The sequence below is a fragment of the Lycium ferocissimum genome, chromosome 10, assembly GCF_029784015.1.
Source record: "Lycium ferocissimum isolate CSIRO_LF1 chromosome 10, AGI_CSIRO_Lferr_CH_V1, whole genome shotgun sequence".
Classification (NCBI taxonomy): domain Eukaryota; kingdom Viridiplantae; phylum Streptophyta; class Magnoliopsida; order Solanales; family Solanaceae; genus Lycium; species Lycium ferocissimum.
In genome coordinates, this window is record NC_081351.1 from 49,714,917 (window position 1) to 49,731,194 (window position 16,278).

The following is a 16,278-nucleotide window of genomic DNA, read 5'->3' on the forward strand; positions in this document are numbered from 1 at the left end:
TCTCATGTCCTTCCAGAGTTGGGTAATTGATCTTCAAGGGCGACTACCGTTTCATTCTTCCCATCCATAATTGTTATTGCCTTTTCCTTTTGTCTATGATTTGGAACTAAAAGGTAAGGCTGTAGGGACCACCATCCCAGAGTATTAAACTTATCAATTAGAATGTTATTCTATAGATCTATAACAAAAGTATCGAAACAATCTATTTGTTTGATACAGTATAATTTCTTGAAACGAGTATGCTGACCAAATGCTCATTTATAATTTAGCAGCAGACAAACTATCTTGTTCTTTCTTCGATAACTGGACCATCAATCTTTGTATATATAACTCATTTGGCTACAAGCAGAAGTGTAACCCCCATCAATAACCAAGTTGTGCCCAGTTATAAAACCAGATTCATCACTGGCTAGAAACAGCACAGCTTGTGCTACATCTTCCAATCTGCCACCTCTCCCGCGTAGAAGACTCCCTCTTTTCCCCACAATGGAACTCACTTCATCAGGCTTCAGCTCCGTGTTACCAAGACACTTCTGAAATTCACTCACAAGCATCTCGGAAGGGACACCATGAGGAGAAATACAGTTAACTCGAATACCGTGAACCCCCAACTCACAAGCTGTGCTCCTGGCAAGTCCTAGGATTGCCTCTTTCGACATTGTGTAGGAATGAGATGCCAGTCCTCCCATGATAGCAGCCGAACTTGATGAGCATATGATAGTCCCTCCATGCTTGCCTGCAGTGGACAATTTAGGATTTACATTTAGTTGTTTTAGAGCAAGTCTCTCCCTATATATACAAGCATAATTTCTTGAGTTAATGGTCAAAAACACGCTTTAACTAGCACTTCTTCGCGAGTTTCATACCTCAACTATCAGTTGTTCCCTTTTTCTAGCTGAACTATCCCCATATATGTATTAAAACACATCTTGTAGCTGATTAGGTCAATTATCAGTTGTTCCTTTTTTCTACATGAACTATCAACTAGGTTTATATGTTCTCAGGGGCGGAGCTACCCTTGCCTGAGGGGTGTCCCTTCGCCTGAAAATTACATTGTATAAATATAGATAGGTGAAATTTTTTGGTTTTATAGTTATGTATACCAGTGTTGACACTCCTTGACACAAGTTGAAGGCTCAGCGCAGCAGATGAGGGGTTGCAAAAAGTCCCTAAGGTCTCGTGTTCTAACCTGGGTCACAACGTGTCTATATTTTTTGGCACCCCTTAATATGAATCTGGGTGTGAAACTCGCGAAAAAGTGATAATTCAGGTGTACATGTTTTTGACCATCATCTCTAGTTTCTTTTGTATATGTAGTATACTATATATATCGAGCTGAAGTCTGGGGGTTCAACAAGATCCATCGAACCCGCACTAAATCCGTCTTTTCTTACCTGCTATCATTGTCCGTGCAGCATGCTTGATCCCATGCACAACCCCATTAAGATTTATAGCAAGCAGTGCCATCATTTGATCCATTTTAATGTTGGTAATGCTCCCTCCAAAGCCTGCAATTCCAGCATTGTTGAATATGATGTCTAATCTACCTTTCCATTCCACTGCAAGTTGCACAGCTGATTCCACTTCTTCTTCTTTGGAAACATCACAATGCACGTAACGACCTCCAATAGATTCAGCTAGACTTGCACCTAGTTCATCTAGTATATCCGCAATGACAACATGAGCTCCATTTTCAGCGAAAACTCTTGCTGTTGCGGCTCCTATTCCTCTGGCACCACCTGTTATAACTGCAACTTTTCCTCTCAACCTGACAAAATAAGATTAACGAAAGACTTTAAGTTCTATGCACTGACGGTTAAAAAAAAATATATAATTGGATTGCTAATTTTCATGATAAGTATCACTATGTAGCCTGGTAAAAATAATAACTAATAGTATTTGCTATCACAAGTTAAAATTCACTTATACCAGTGTATATAACTTAAATTCAATGAAAAGCCAATGAGGAGGTTCAAAGTTTGTATTCAAAATCAATAAAACTAACCTCTTCGGGGATAACATTTGTCCTGAAGTGTCCTCTGTTTTACCATTGTGATCCATTTTCATCCAAATATAAGACAACAATTGGTCTCATGACATGTCAAGGATAAGTATGTATAAATAGGAAATGCAAGTGAAATCCCAATGAAAAGAATGTGACGAAGTATGTCCATTAGCAAAGAATCAAGAAAGTTCAGAATGCCTTAGAATAAATTGGTTTGTCACATAATTCTTGTTTACAACTACTTCCTACCAAGTGCTATTATACATAAGAAAAAAATGCATTTCATGCCTGGATTTTCCTTTCAAAGGGAGAGACTGTTTTTTTCATCTTGTTCGCAACTTCATTTTTCTTTGATTATCTTGAAACGCTCATCATCTTTATTTATCTTTGAAAAGCAAATTATTGTCCCTGCTAAATAAGACTTAAGTAAATTTGACACTTAAATGGGACAATAATTATTTTCTTAATCTGACAATAATCTTTCATTTATATGTTCTTTCAAGTTTATCATTTTGAAATTTAACACAGTGAACACTATAAAATCTAAATAATGATATGTTCCATTTAACTTTAGAAATTACTAATAAAACTCTATTTCAAAATTACGAAAGATATAAAAGTTTGATAGATCTTGACTTGTGAATATGGACGAATAGAGAGATTGAATCATTTCAACAACACTTGACAAGAAAGTGATCACACACGTTAGAGTCAAGCGTTATTTAAAGTACAAAAAATGAATTCACTATAATAGTACTATTAAATATTACTTTTAAGATTTACTCCTTCCGTATCAATTTTTTAAGTGTCTTGGTTGATTGGGCACTTTCAAGAAAATAAGGGGACTTTTGAATCTTGTGATCTTAATTTAAAGATGTATGTTAGGTACACCTTAATGACTCGAGGGGGATGGGGTAATTGGGTCGTACACTCGCACCAGATTTCGTTATCGCTTAAAAAATTTCCAACCCAACTTATTTTGAACCTGATTCTAATGTATGTTTAGCTTAACAAACAAAAACAAGAAGTGCAGAATAATAAGAACACGAGATTTTTACGTGGAAAAAACACCTGTATCATTAGTGTAAAAATCACGACCCATTCCAGTAGAATTTAACTCCGAACTCCACTAAATACAAATGAGATCAGATTACAAAATTCTTGCAATCTAAGACTTCATTGTAAGCTTTGACGTCAATAGTCACTTGACTGCCACACTCCCCTTAAGTCACGCTGACTTGAAATAACCACAAGAACTTATACCGACACCGCATGAGTTCTTCACTACTAAGAACCTACAATGACTCAATAATTGTTCTTTTCACAAGAACTTATATGTGAACATCAAACAAATAATTTTACATCATTATATAGATTAATATTTTCTCTAATATGCTAGAACATTCGATAATAACTTTTACAAGTTTAAAATTTATTAGCTTTTAAATATAGATAAATTATACAAGTTTAGATATTTAGAAAACAATATTAATTGTTTAGTATTAAAGACAACTTAATAATTAGATATATATTCGAATTCCAACATCTTAATCTTAATAAAGAATAAACGGGGCTAAGTAATTATAAAATCATGAAAATGTCGCGATACCTACCACTGTATAAATATTTTTTTAAGTAAATTACTTTTATTACATTATTTAAAGGAGGAAATACCCAAAATCGTTCTTTCGATATGTTAAAATGGGGCACCTTTAATTTAGTCATTGCCAACTCCTCCCGTCAGACTAAAGGGAGACCATGTTTGACTCATATTGCTTGCTCCCAAACATGAGAAATGCAGAAAAAGATTTACAGGTTGATTATCAACGCGCAAAAATCTATTCACAACTTTTTTCATTTCATCATCAAGTTAGTTTCTTTCCAAAATGTAGCGAACAATCAAAATAAGCCATTTTTTCTTGATAAAATAAAACATTTTAGCTAGAAAGCTTGAATTGTCTTAATATACCTGATATTGCTAAATTGATAAAATCATAGATATTAAAGCTAATATGTAACACCTCTCATCTAACAGAAAGTATAATAGGCACTTGAGAACAGGTGCAAAATTTGAAAACAAGCGTAAAACTTTTTTTAAAATTTGAATCAAAAGTGTTTAATAGAAACACTTTATCATATGTTCCAGTGCTCAATTAAAATAAGCCGTAATTAGAAAATCGAAATAAAATTTGTTGACAAGTTTAAAGAGCTGTCAATGTATAAAGCGTTTAATATTTAAGGAAAAACTAGCACTCATGGAGAGTCCTCGGTGCTATTGTTGATTAATAGAAGCAAATTTCAGAGAATATCTTTCCACTTATGTTTTAAGCAAATAAATATTTCCACTTAGGTCATGAATACGTTGTCGTCGCTTACACTACCAAAAACTTCCTCTTTTTAACCTTTTTTACCTGGAAACCATTTCCTGTGCCAGAAGATGGTTAAGATTTGGGAGCATGATACGTCAGCTGCATATGAGTTTTCCGTTATATTTTAACGGAAAAAGTTAATAACGACTAAAAATGGCCACTTGTAAATATTTAAAGGACTATTAATGCATCATTTAATATTTAAGGGAAAACTTTGATCCAAAGTCCAAACGTAGTATGTGTTTGGTACGATGGAAAATGCTTTTGAAGAAAATATTTTCTTGTTTGGTTGTACTAAGGGCCTGTTTGGAAAGCCACTCATGTAATTGGAATTAGGTGTAATTACACAGTTTGGCATGTTTGTTAGGCTAAGTAATTACATGGTGCATATAATTGGGTGTAATTGAGAGGTAGTAATTACACTCTTCAATTCTCAAGGGGAGTTTGAGTATTGAGTGTAATTATAAGGTTGCTTCTTAATTTCTTTCTTTTTTGTTTTAATTTTAATTTATTTTAAATTTTTACTTCTTAAATTATTTTGTTTTTAAAATATTTTTTTACATTATTTATCTTTCATTTTCTTTCTTCTCATGTTTCAACCTTTACTTCTAGTGATTCCTTGTAATTGCTCGTATTTTTTTATTTATTATTTATTTTTCTTTATTTAGCGTAACTTCATTATTATTCTAGTTTTTGAAACTACACCTCCTATATTAAAAAAACTGAGTCATTAACAACTTGGCATATAATGACTGATGACATTAAAGTAGAATTTTGTTGAAATGAGGTTGTAGGTTTATGTTCTTCTTTTCGTTTGAATTATATTTACTTAAGTTATGCTAGAACTTATTTTATGTTATGTTGGAATTTGACATAAGAGTATTATGTTAAAAAAAATATTTTGAACTTATAATACATTTTGGCTCCAATTTATTTGTCTTAGTAGCATTGACTTGTTATTTCACATTGCATACCTATACCAAAGGTTTAGAAGACCTTTGTCCTATCCATTAGACAATGGACGCTTTTTATTCTGATTTTTTTTTTCCTATTTTCACTTTTTGTTGTTCTTTTTTTCAATTAGAATTGATATATTTTTTCAAACATTTGGATAATGTTATGACATTATATTTATAAAATTAATATTTTTCTCAAACATGTTGTCCATTATGCTTACATAATGTATGCTTTTAGTTTTTATAATTAAATAAATTAAAATATTATTAATTTGAGAATATCAATTATTTTTTTTATAATAGTATATGAATATTAATTAATATATTTTTAAGAAATAATATTTATGTTAAATACCTAATTTAATATAATTTATAAAGGTATATATTTGTCAAATATTAACTTTTAATTTTTATTCTTAAAATTTAATCAAACCGTGTGGTTACACTTCTGCAACCAAACAGTACGCTTGTAATTACACCAGTCTTCGTAATCACTATACTGCGTAATTACTATACTGCTTAATTACTACCCTAGTCATTACACCAATTCTAATTACTAGGTGGCTTTCCAAACAGATAAATATATTGGAAAATGTTTTCCTCAAAATAAGAGAAAATAAAGACTTAGAAATTTAAGGTTGATCAATAGAAACGCACCAATGCATTCCCAATTCACGCCCAACACACATGCCACCTACCTGCCTACGCAACCCCTTACCCCTAGGCTCCACCTAACCCCGCCCCTTTTTAACCTGCACCACTAGAAATTCCACTCCAAATTTAAAAACCTCATTTTTTTATTTTTTATTTTTTGAATACATACAAATACTCTTAAAATGACATTTTTTAATTTAAGTATAAAATACAAAAAAATGAATAGAAAAATTATTATTTTCTTGAAAAACATTTTCCGTCGTCCCATACACGCCCTTAAAAGGGATGATGTTGGACCGTTTCTCTTAACATAATAATGGAACGTGACTCCCTTCATCTCCCCACCTCAACTGCCACCTAATAAAATAAAATAATCCTTAACCCAAGTCAAAGTCAACTCAAAACACACCATATTCCCCGCCAGATAACCATGAACAAAGATCAAGAAGAAACAGAAATTGACACAATTTTCCTCACAATCTCCAAATTCAACAAACAAAAAAAAACTCCCCTTTCCTTCACAAAAATAAATAAAGATAGATAGACAATAGAAAACATTCCAAGAAAAGCAAATGGAGATCCCAAAATCTGATAATAACACAACACAAAAGAAACCCCCAATAGTTTCCTCATCTACAAAGTCATCTAACAATGTTCTTCCTTACCAAACTCCAAGAATAGGTGAGCACTATACACTTGGCAAGAAACTAGGCCAAGGTCAATTTGGGACAACTTATTTATGCACAGAGAATGCAACAGGCCTTGAATATGCATGCAAAACAATCCCAAAAAGGAAACTTTTTTGTAGGGAAGATTATGAGGATGTTTGGAGAGAGATTCAAATAATGCATCATTTATCTGAACACCCTTATGTTGTTAGGATTAAAGGGACTTATGAGGATAATTTGTTTGTCCATATTGTTATGGAGGTGTGTAAAGGGGGTGAGCTTTTTGATAGGATTGTACAAAAGGGTCATTTTAGTGAGAAAAAAGCTGCACAATTGATGAAAACTATTGTGAAAGTTGTTGAGGCTTGTCATTCTCTTGGTGTAATGCATAGAGATCTCAAACCTGAGAATTTCCTTTTTGATAGCTCTGATGAAGATGCTAAGCTTAAGGCTACTGATTTTGGCTTGTCTATTTTCTATAAACCAGGTTGGTTTCTTGGATCATTGTCCTTTTTTCCTTTGATAGAATTTACATGGTAATTTTGTTGATGGGGTTGGTATTATTTCATCATTTGGTTAGTTTCCAGTGGTATTAAGGATTAGATTTTAATGATTTTGATTGCTTCTTGTTGATGGAACAGGCATTCTTCAAACCATCCATTTTCTGTGGAATGACTGGTTCCAATGTTGGGATTATGGGTGTGTTCCGTATGAAGGAAATTTTTTTTTCATGAAAAATATTTTCTTGAAAAATGTTTTCTAAGAAAATAGTTGGTTTCTTACTTATTTTCTTGTGTTTAAGCAAAAAATATTATCGTAAAAGCATTTGTATATAATCTAGACAAATAGTATGGTAGGTGGGGGTGGGGCTAAGGGTGAAGATGAGGTGTGTTGGAGGGTTGGGAGGACACAATCAATGTAGAGTGCCACTTGTGGAACTTGTTTTCCCTATTTCCAATAGGAAAGTCATTTTTCTCATTTTTAAGGACCTTGATTTCCTAGATTTCCAATAATTTTGACAAACGAAACATGGGAAAATTGGATCCATACTGAAATCACCCTATATATACTTTTTTTATTATTGCTTAGCTTTCTCTGTCTTAGTTTCCTTTGAAGATACCTTTTTTCTGCATTGGTTAATTTCCTTTTTGAATATTCCATTGAAGAAAATGTGTATTACATTAATGAAATGTTATTAACTAGCATCTCTACCTTTTTATATGTTGTTCTTGATTTTTCTCCTGAAATTTTACATTTATTTTGGTTTTCTTAAAGGTTTGATTTAATGAGCTCCTTTGTGATCTGTCTTGTTAAATTCACTTTGGCTGTGGCAGAAACTTTTACTACTTTGTTGATCTCGTAAAAGGATTGAACTCTACCATTGCCCTTTTGTATGATGTAATGGAACTCCAAGTGAAGAACTTCTTCCTGCAACTCTTCATAATTTAGTTTCATCATAATATGCTTGCCTTCTCAGCAATTTAAGCACTCCTTTAGTGGGCTAACGGAAGGGTCATAAAAGTTCTCATCCAGACATAAGATAAAACTAAATATAAATTTTCCTTGTGCACTTTTTTGTAAGCATAGTCGCGACTTAAGCATGATAATTCCTGATTGCTCTATGATCACAATTTTTAGTTGATTGGACAACTTGAATGTGCATTAACAATGTAACCAACTATCTTACCTCCTTCCTATTTTGCGTTGCAGGGCAGTATTTCTCAGATGTTGTAGGAAGTCCTTATTATGTTGCTCCTGAAGTGTTGCACAAATACTATGGGCCTGAAATAGATGTCTGGAGTGCTGGAGTCATCCTTTATATCTTATTATGTGGGGTTCCTCCTTTCTGGGCTGGTAAACGTTGTACTTCTAATTATTTTATAGTATTTTTCTTTTTTAACAGGAAGGTCAAAGACTAATATTCTACTCCTCTCTCTCTTACTTGGTTTTCTCTTCTCAATTTTTGACTTGCAGAGACGGACAATGGCATCTTCAAACAGATATTGAAAGGAAAGATAGACTTCGAATCAGAACCTTGGCCTCAGATTTCTGATAGTGCAAAAGATTTGGTAAAGAAGATGCTCACCAGGGATCCTAGAGCGCGATTAACTGCGCATCAAGTTCTATGTGTGTTAAGATTTTTAAGGAAGTAGAAAAATCAATTTTTTCATCCTCGGCTTGTTTGTTAATTTGTTCATTTTTCAGGTCATCCTTGGATTGTGGACGACAATGTCGCCCCAGACAGACCCTTGGGTTCTGCAGTTTTGTCACGCTTAAAGCAGTTCTATGATATGAACAAACTTAAAAAGATGGCTTTACGAGTGAGTACTCTTTTATTAGATTTCCTGCTTTTCTTGTAATTAGCTTTTTAGCTGTATCTTTGTTATGATGTTTGGTATATGAGACGACTCACATAAGTTGTATGAAGATATGATGCAGTTTCCAATTTGGCCTCTTATGGGAATTTTGAAACATGTTTAGATATGCAAGTTGTTTGTGAGTAGTGTCTTTAGTCGATATTATTTCACTTGTAAAAGGATGAGCATCTTACTCTACTTTATAATCTGATCAATTGCGAAATGAATGGAAAATTTGGTTATGAATCATTTCACAATGCCATTCACCGAGTACCTAAAAGCAGTTTTTTTCATTTGCTGTTTGGGGTATATCAAGTGCTTTACTATTTGGGAATCTGAACTTGGTGTATATCATGATGGATGGAAAATGTTTGTTTTAATAGTGAGCTAGTATAACCTTAAACAACAAAGAGAATCATGAGAACTTTTGGCCTTAATGTGTATATTGATATTGTTGAAAAGGTCATGAGATCTGAAATATACACAAAAGCAAACTTAATGACTTGGTGCTATCAAGTTCCATTTTTAAAAAAAATTAATTGGTGCCATCAAGTATATTTGTCTATTTCTTTACAATTCAGCAGGAAATTTACTTGAGAAAAGCTGATTCTTGGGCCAACAGAACTAAAAACTATCTTTTGTGCACTCTATAATACAAGACATTTACCTCAGACTTCCCATGCTTACATTGATTTTATACTTGAATTACTATATAAACAGGTCATAGCAGAACGACTTTCGGAGGAAGAAATAGGTGGCCTAAAGCAATTATTCAAGATGATTGATACAGATAACAGCGGGACAATCACTTATGAAGAACTAAAACATGGTTTGAAAAGAGTGGGATCTGACTTAACAGAGACTGAAATCAAGGCCTTGATGAGCGCGGTACTTGTTCTTTATTCCATCTCGTTATTTAAATATCAGATCGACTATTCTTGAAAAAATTTCAGTTGGACTATATCCTCTTTGGACACCTGGTAATAGGATTTGTTCACCACACGTGTGGCAAAATGACATGGCTATAATGTTTTGTGTAGGCTGACTTTGACAACAATGGCACTATCGACTATGGTGAATTCATCGCTGCAACATTGCATTTGAACAAGATGGAGAGGGAGGAGAATTTGCTTGCTGCATTTTCCTACTTCGACAAGGACGGTAGTGGTTATATCACTATTGATGAGCTTCAACAAGCTTGCCAAGAGTTTGGCTTAGGTGATGTTAAATTGGATGATATTATCAGAGAGATTGATATAGACAATGTAAGTCTTCATAACTCTAAACACGTGTGAACGTCATTCTTTTTTGCCTATTTCTGGGCGATTTTAGATATGTTAGCTGGTTTTGTCTCGACATACTCGTCATGTGTGAACGTCATTCTTTTTTCTTTCATAGGCCAAACACGTGAAAATATATCAAGTGACAAATTTTTTTGGTTTGGCAGGATGGACGCATAGATTATGGGGAATTTGCAACTATGATGAAGAAGGGAAATACAGGAGGACTAGCAGCCAGGACAATGAGAGGCAATTTGACCTTCAACTTGGCAGATGCTCTTGGAGCAAGTGACAATGACAAAGGTCAATAGGACATTGCTTTCCATTTGTATAGCCTCATGAATGTTAAATCCATTCATCAATCTAATTTTTTCTTTTTGTGATTTGCTAAAGGAAATTGTTATATAGATATTGTATACAGCTTTAATTAACTACTACACTTTATTTATAGTGGTTGTTCCTCTATCCAATTAGAGGACCTGTCCTTCAATTTGGAAAAGTTAGAATTCCTTTTCATGTACCTCTATGTAATGATGATGAACGCACATTCTATACGTGCAAAAATGCACTTGATTGGTGTAATATTTACTTCTCTAATTGCAACCCGTCCAATTTTTAAAAATATAACGTGAATCATGTGTAAAAACAAATTACACCGGCCTTAAACAAGCAATGGTGTAAAATTGTTTTACATGTTTTCTGCAGAAAATAGAAGTAAACAGCGATACAATGAGCACTTGAGTAAATTCTTTCACAATATTTTTTGAGAATGGTAATGAAAATTCTTTCACAAGTTTTTAGAGCACAAAAGGAGTACAATGAGTTCCTTGACCATTCACTATATTACCCAGCTTCGCGCTTTTGACCAAATTTTGTGCATGTACTTGACGAAAAAACAATTCATTAGAAGAGCTCACAACACTGCATTCATCTATGGAGGTAAATGCAATGACAATATTATCGTCTTACAATCACAATCTATACTGTCAGTTACTTTTCGCATTACATTAAACACTATAACCTATCACCTTTGGTTTCAACCAGTGACTTGGGAGTAATCCCGTTAATGTAAGAAAAGGGCAAAGAACACGGTAATATAACACCTATCAGCCCTTGTGACTGCGGCAAGCAAATCTGTCGGTCACTTGAAAATGCCTTCTGCGTTGTGATTCAGGTACTGGAAAATGAAGGGCTGTACCTCAGTCCTGCCACTCCAATTTGCTGTAACGTCATAATAATTATTACCTTAAAGTCCCTTCGAGAAGTCTCTATTCATATATGCGCTTCCTCTTCAAGATGGTTGGTAAAATGATGAGAGTGCCAATGAGGAAAAGCACAGACAAGGTCTTGAAATCATATAGATCTTTGACTGACTTCAGTTCCCCAAGGGTTAGGCCAGCCTGACAATATGAAGAATGAAAGTAGCACTAATGAGGTCGCGGTTATACAAAAGAATGATCGGTTGGATATCACAAGCGGTATTGGCTCATTTGAGATCTCAACCAAAATGCGCCAGCTCAGCCTCAAGTCCTGCCCAAGGCTAAGCTGGCTGCAAATTGTTGGGATCTTCAGTGTGGGTGTGACTTGTGAGACACTAACACTAATCTCCTAGACGGTTTAGGTACATGCTTCACAAGGCAGATCAATCACCAAAGTATTAATTGAAGAGTATTTGGACATATTACTATGCCCAATATTTCTCAGTTTATTTGTCCGCCATATTTTTCTTTTACGGGAACTAAATAAAGAACACTCTTGATAACCCCACCCCTTCACTCCCACCAAAAGTCACAACTTATCTGTGGCAGCTAAAACTCCTGCCAGCAACAGATTAATCATGGTTTATTTTATACCATACGAATAACAAGTGCGATGTTGAATATGAACCATGCAGGTTATTCTAGAACTTCTTTACCATCTGCATTGAGAATAATATTTCAGACTCCACTAGTTATACAATATTGTTTTGAACTGCCTCAGAGGAATTAGGTGGTAAAATGAGATGCCCACACATAATTCAAGAAAATACAGACAAGCAAGCAGCAGAGAAAGAGGGGAAGCAAAAAATAAAAACAAAAGGAAGAAAGACTTACCTTTACTGTAATATAAGCAGCTGGGATGAGACCAATCACAGTGGCAAAAAAGAAAATATAGAATGGTATATCCACAATAGGTGATGCCAAATTGATGAAAAGATTTGGCAAAGTTGGAGTTATTCTCAAAAATAGCATGTAGTTGAGCAACTTATCCCGACGCTTGGCTATCTGGAACCACAAAGTTTCACATTAGTGTGCACCAGAAAGAAAACTATGATGAATAAAATAGATATAGAGGCAGCACATTACTAGCAATCACTTTCAGAAGATTACAGACCTCTGCCTGGAAAAATCTCAACTTTTCAGGCCACATCCAGTTAACTATAGGCCTGCCGATCAATTTAGACAGAAAATAGCAGGATGATGCACCGGCTGTTGCATTAAAAATAACCAAGAGGAGCCCTTTGAAAACGCCAAAAAGTGCTCCAGCAAGTAAGGACATGAAAATTGTCCCAGGAATCATAAATGTCTGCATGAATATGTATGTTGAGCAGTAACCAAGAATAAATTTTGCAGGGTAGACTTCCGCATACATTCCGAGATTATCCCTGAAAGAAACAAAAAAACCTAATGAGTAATTACATATTGACATATCAACACAGTACAACCAGCTGAGAAAATAAGGACACACCTCATAAAGCAAGAAATCCAGTGTCAAATCAAAATTATTTTACAAAAATTAAGAAAAGAAAACATCATTACCAGAAATTACATGAAAGTTTTTCAATCATTGAGCAATAATACAAGCAGGTGGTGATGCCAGATAACCACCAGTAAGAAAGACTGCTAATAGTATATGCGTACTTACTGTACTTTCCTTTCCTTTTGATAACTGAGAAATCCCTGAGGGTCAGTAGGACAAGGTTCAAAACTCAGTGGATAATGGGCCGCCCCTCTATCCTTCTCCACTTAAATATTAGGCTTTTGTCTCGGGAAGAGTTTGAACCCGTGACGTACACCTAAACCACACATCAAACACTTCGCTCTTACCACTAAACCAAAACCCTGGGGGCGATGCACAGTGGCGGAGCCACATATAGTTGAGGGGTGTAAATCGACACCCCTTCGTCGGAAAATTACACTGTGTAGCTAGGTAAATTTTTTATTTTTATGTATATATACTACATATTGACACTCCTTGGCTTCTTCGTGAATTTACTTCTTTATATTTTGACACCCCTTAGTGAAAATTCTGGCTCCGCCACTGGCGATGCCTACTTATTGTTCTTGGCACAAACACCTGGCAAATATTCTAATTACTACTTTCGGCGTTCCCAGACCAAAAGTTTTAGGGTCAATATGTATCCAGCCTGTCTATCTTTCTTAATGTTACTTGCTCATATTTCTCGTGTCAGATATTTCCATTAGAAAATGAAAGAGTGATCTAGTTTTCTCCAAATATATCTGATAAGTCCAAGCTTTTGAAAATAAAAGATAAGGGCTTTTCTCATTTTGAACCAAATGACAAACACAAAAAAACATAGAAAATGAATAACATGCTACCCCAAACATCTTCAACAGAAAAAAGGGTTAATCTGTTGGTTCCCCTACTTTCTTCTCTGTTAATTACTATCATCACTTATTAAGGGGACAGTACACATCTACTAAGCTCACAAAAGTACTAAGGGAGGTGAATCTAATGTGAACGAAAAAGTCACAATCTATCCAGTAATCACTGAGAGGGTACGAGTATTGGTTAAGGGGTTACTAGAAACAAGTAGAAAATTTTGTGACATCCACAAGAACCACTTCCTAATACAAATAGAAACAACCGACAAACCTCAGGACCATTTGAGGCCTAAAAATGCATAGACGCGTCATGCAACTGTAAGAGTTAGAATATCTATATCTTAGACTAGCTGAATTCTGTCGTGACCTTCAAATGACTATACCAAACCTTGAAGAAGAAATAAAGTCGATGAAAAGAGCCACTAACTTGCACACTAGGCATATGCATGCACAACAAATCACCTGACTATGAAAAGAATTTCTCCTGAACACAAAAAACATACTCCATGTGTTTCAATTTATTTGTCTTACTTTCTTTTTTAGTCTGTTTAAAAAAGAATGTCATTTTCTATATTTAGCAACTCTTTACACCCGACATCCTACATGACATATTTAAGACCACAAGATTCAAAGGACATTTTAGTATATTACACACATCTTTAGTTTAAGGCCACAAGATTCAAAAGTCTTTTTAATTTCTTAAACTTCATGCCAAGTCAAACTAAGATAAACAAATTGAAACGAAGGGAATACTATCTAATAAAAAAACAGAAGCTTATCTATCCCAGAACTGCAGTATAGCTACCCATTAACTTCCTTACTTGATTTGATAAGTAAACAAAATCAATGCTATGAACTTTAACACACAATTTCCAAATACAATACCTGAAGATCACAAAAACGCCAAAATGAGGGAATATAAACACACACACAAAGAAAAAAAGAAAAAAGAAAAAACCATGGCCTATACACCCTATTTAGTACTATTCTTATACATAATAAACCATGGGAATAACGATACTAGTACTATTCCTATTCTAATACACCTACTTTTTAGAAATTATGCAGTGCATGTTATTTAATACAACAAACCTTACTAGATGGTAATAAAACTAGTAAAAAATCTCCTTACTTGAGAATCCGAAGATCAGAGATGGTACGAGGCAACTTAAGTTTACCATACTCAGTAGCTGGCATTGACAAGTAGAAGCAAAACAGCCCTGTTGAAAACACCAAAACAACAGTAAAAGCTGCTACAAATTCCCATTTTGATAATGGAAACTTGCCTTCCTTAAACCTCTTATCAATGTTCTTCTCTTCTTCATCTCGGGTCACTAACCGACCCGTATCCACAACTATACTCCTTGGTGCAGCCATTAAACGTCACACACTACTCAATAATCTTCATCCATATTGCAACTCACAAATCTAATCCCCAAATAAATTTACTGCAAATGTTTGAAGAGTATAGAGCTAAATCAAGAACCGACAAGAACGCATTTTTAAGACAAGAAATACAAAAATAATTACTGGGTATTTTCAAGAATGTACTGATCTAAGAAACCCAGATTTTGTTTTTTGAAAAATATTAATAGAAATGCTGAAAAGAACAGAATTGGGAGCTGGGTTAGCAGCAGAAGTTAGGTATTTGGGTATTTTCTTAGATTCTTTTCTTTTCTTTCTTATATTAGGAAATTGTTTTGTTACAAGCGGGGGGATTTGGGAATTTTCCTTTTATATAAAGTATATGCTTTTCTTGATTTGGTGAGCTTGAAACAAAGCCAGAGCTAAGATGAAAGTTAAAAGGGTCGTTTGGTTTGGAGACAAGTTATATTGAAATTAATTATGCTAAGATTAGTTATACTAGCATTAGCTATGTTGGAACTATTTATGTTGGGATGAGCTATGTTGGATTAGTTATTCTGATATTATTTCTTATTGTCTGTTTGATTTGTTGTGTTAAAAATGTATAATTTCTAAGAATTTTTAGCATACAAAAATACCCTTCACATTATTTAGTTTTTTGTTTTTTTGGTTTCCCATCGTTGTCCTGTACCTGCATTGGAGCTCGATTATATCCGGATTCACGCCGCGTAGGGCCCATTTCTTGGAGAAACGCTTCCTACCAAAGATTTTTCCACATAAGTGTTCGAACCTGAGACCTTTAGTTAAGGGAGGAGCAGCCCCATAAAAGGAGTTTGAGGGACTTTAGGGTACTTTTATTATTTTCGTTGTTTTATCCTGTGATTATAAATCCTGGTAGTATTATTCCACCATCTAGCAGGGTTAAAAATATTACCGTATTCAATTAATGTCAAAAATATTTAATGCGAAAATATTGATGCGCGATGAAATTAGTAAAGTTAACTTAAATAATTAAAGCC

General features: G+C 34.3%; 3 protein-coding genes across 3 annotated transcripts; 1 reads left to right on the forward strand and 2 right to left on the reverse strand.

The window, feature by feature from the left end:
* Window positions 1–49: 49 nt before the first annotated feature.
* Window positions 50–2,311, reverse strand: LOC132034194 (short-chain dehydrogenase reductase ATA1). The gene is made up of 3 exons (XM_059424475.1): window positions 2,006–2,311; window positions 1,395–1,768; window positions 50–736 (listed from the first exon to the last, which is right to left on the reverse strand). The coding sequence occupies exons 1-3, from the start codon at window positions 2,065–2,067 to the stop codon at window positions 312–314; spliced, it is 861 nt and encodes a 286-aa protein (XP_059280458.1). The 5' UTR covers window positions 2,068–2,311; the 3' UTR covers window positions 50–311.
* A 4,006-nt stretch (window positions 2,312–6,317) lies between these two features.
* On the forward strand, window positions 6,318–10,871 carry LOC132034196 (calcium-dependent protein kinase 11-like). The gene is made up of 7 exons (XM_059424477.1): window positions 6,318–7,139; window positions 8,363–8,506; window positions 8,627–8,779; window positions 8,858–8,973; window positions 9,730–9,897; window positions 10,050–10,274; window positions 10,457–10,871. Exons 1-7 carry the CDS (start codon window positions 6,557–6,559, stop codon window positions 10,598–10,600), a joined length of 1,533 nt encoding a protein of 510 aa, XP_059280460.1. The 5' UTR covers window positions 6,318–6,556; the 3' UTR covers window positions 10,601–10,871.
* Window positions 10,872–11,026: 155 nt separating this feature from the next.
* On the reverse strand, window positions 11,027–15,665 carry LOC132034197 (uncharacterized membrane protein At4g09580-like). The gene is made up of 4 exons (XM_059424478.1): window positions 15,027–15,665; window positions 12,663–12,933; window positions 12,383–12,553; window positions 11,027–11,689 (listed from the first exon to the last, which is right to left on the reverse strand). Exons 1-4 carry the CDS (start codon window positions 15,269–15,271, stop codon window positions 11,558–11,560), a joined length of 819 nt encoding a protein of 272 aa, XP_059280461.1. The 5' UTR covers window positions 15,272–15,665; the 3' UTR covers window positions 11,027–11,557.
* Between the last annotated feature and the right edge of the window lie 613 nt (window positions 15,666–16,278).

What these genes read in the sequence shown, in the direction of transcription:
- LOC132034197 (XM_059424478.1), bottom strand. Translation starts at nt 15,271, where the DNA reads ATGGCTGCACCAAGGAGTATAGTTGTGGATACGGGTCGGTTAGTGACC. An exon ending in TCTGATCTTCGGATTCTCAA is followed by an intron (nt 12,934 to 15,026) that starts GTAAGGAGATTT and finishes TGTTTCTTTCAG; the next exon opens with GGATAATCTCGGAATGTATG. An exon ending in CTGCTTATATTACAGTAAAG is followed by an intron (nt 11,690 to 12,382) that starts GTAAGTCTTTCT and finishes TCATATTGTCAG; the next exon opens with GCTGGCCTAACCCTTGGGGA.
- LOC132034194 (XM_059424475.1), bottom strand. Translation starts at nt 2,067, where the DNA reads ATGAAAATGGATCACAATGGTAAAACAGAGGACACTTCAGGACAAATG. An exon ending in CAAATGTTATCCCCGAAGAG is followed by an intron (nt 1,769 to 2,005) that starts GTTAGTTTTATT and finishes TTATTTTGTCAG; the next exon opens with GTTGAGAGGAAAAGTTGCAG. An exon ending in TGCACGGACAATGATAGCAG is followed by an intron (nt 737 to 1,394) that starts GTAAGAAAAGAC and finishes TGTCCACTGCAG; the next exon opens with GCAAGCATGGAGGGACTATC.
- LOC132034196 (XM_059424477.1), top strand. Translation starts at nt 6,557, where the DNA reads ATGGAGATCCCAAAATCTGATAATAACACAACACAAAAGAAACCCCCA. An exon ending in TTAAAAAGATGGCTTTACGA is followed by an intron (nt 8,974 to 9,729) that starts GTGAGTACTCTT and finishes CTATATAAACAG; the next exon opens with GTCATAGCAGAACGACTTTC. An exon ending in TCAAGGCCTTGATGAGCGCG is followed by an intron (nt 9,898 to 10,049) that starts GTACTTGTTCTT and finishes TGTTTTGTGTAG; the next exon opens with GCTGACTTTGACAACAATGG.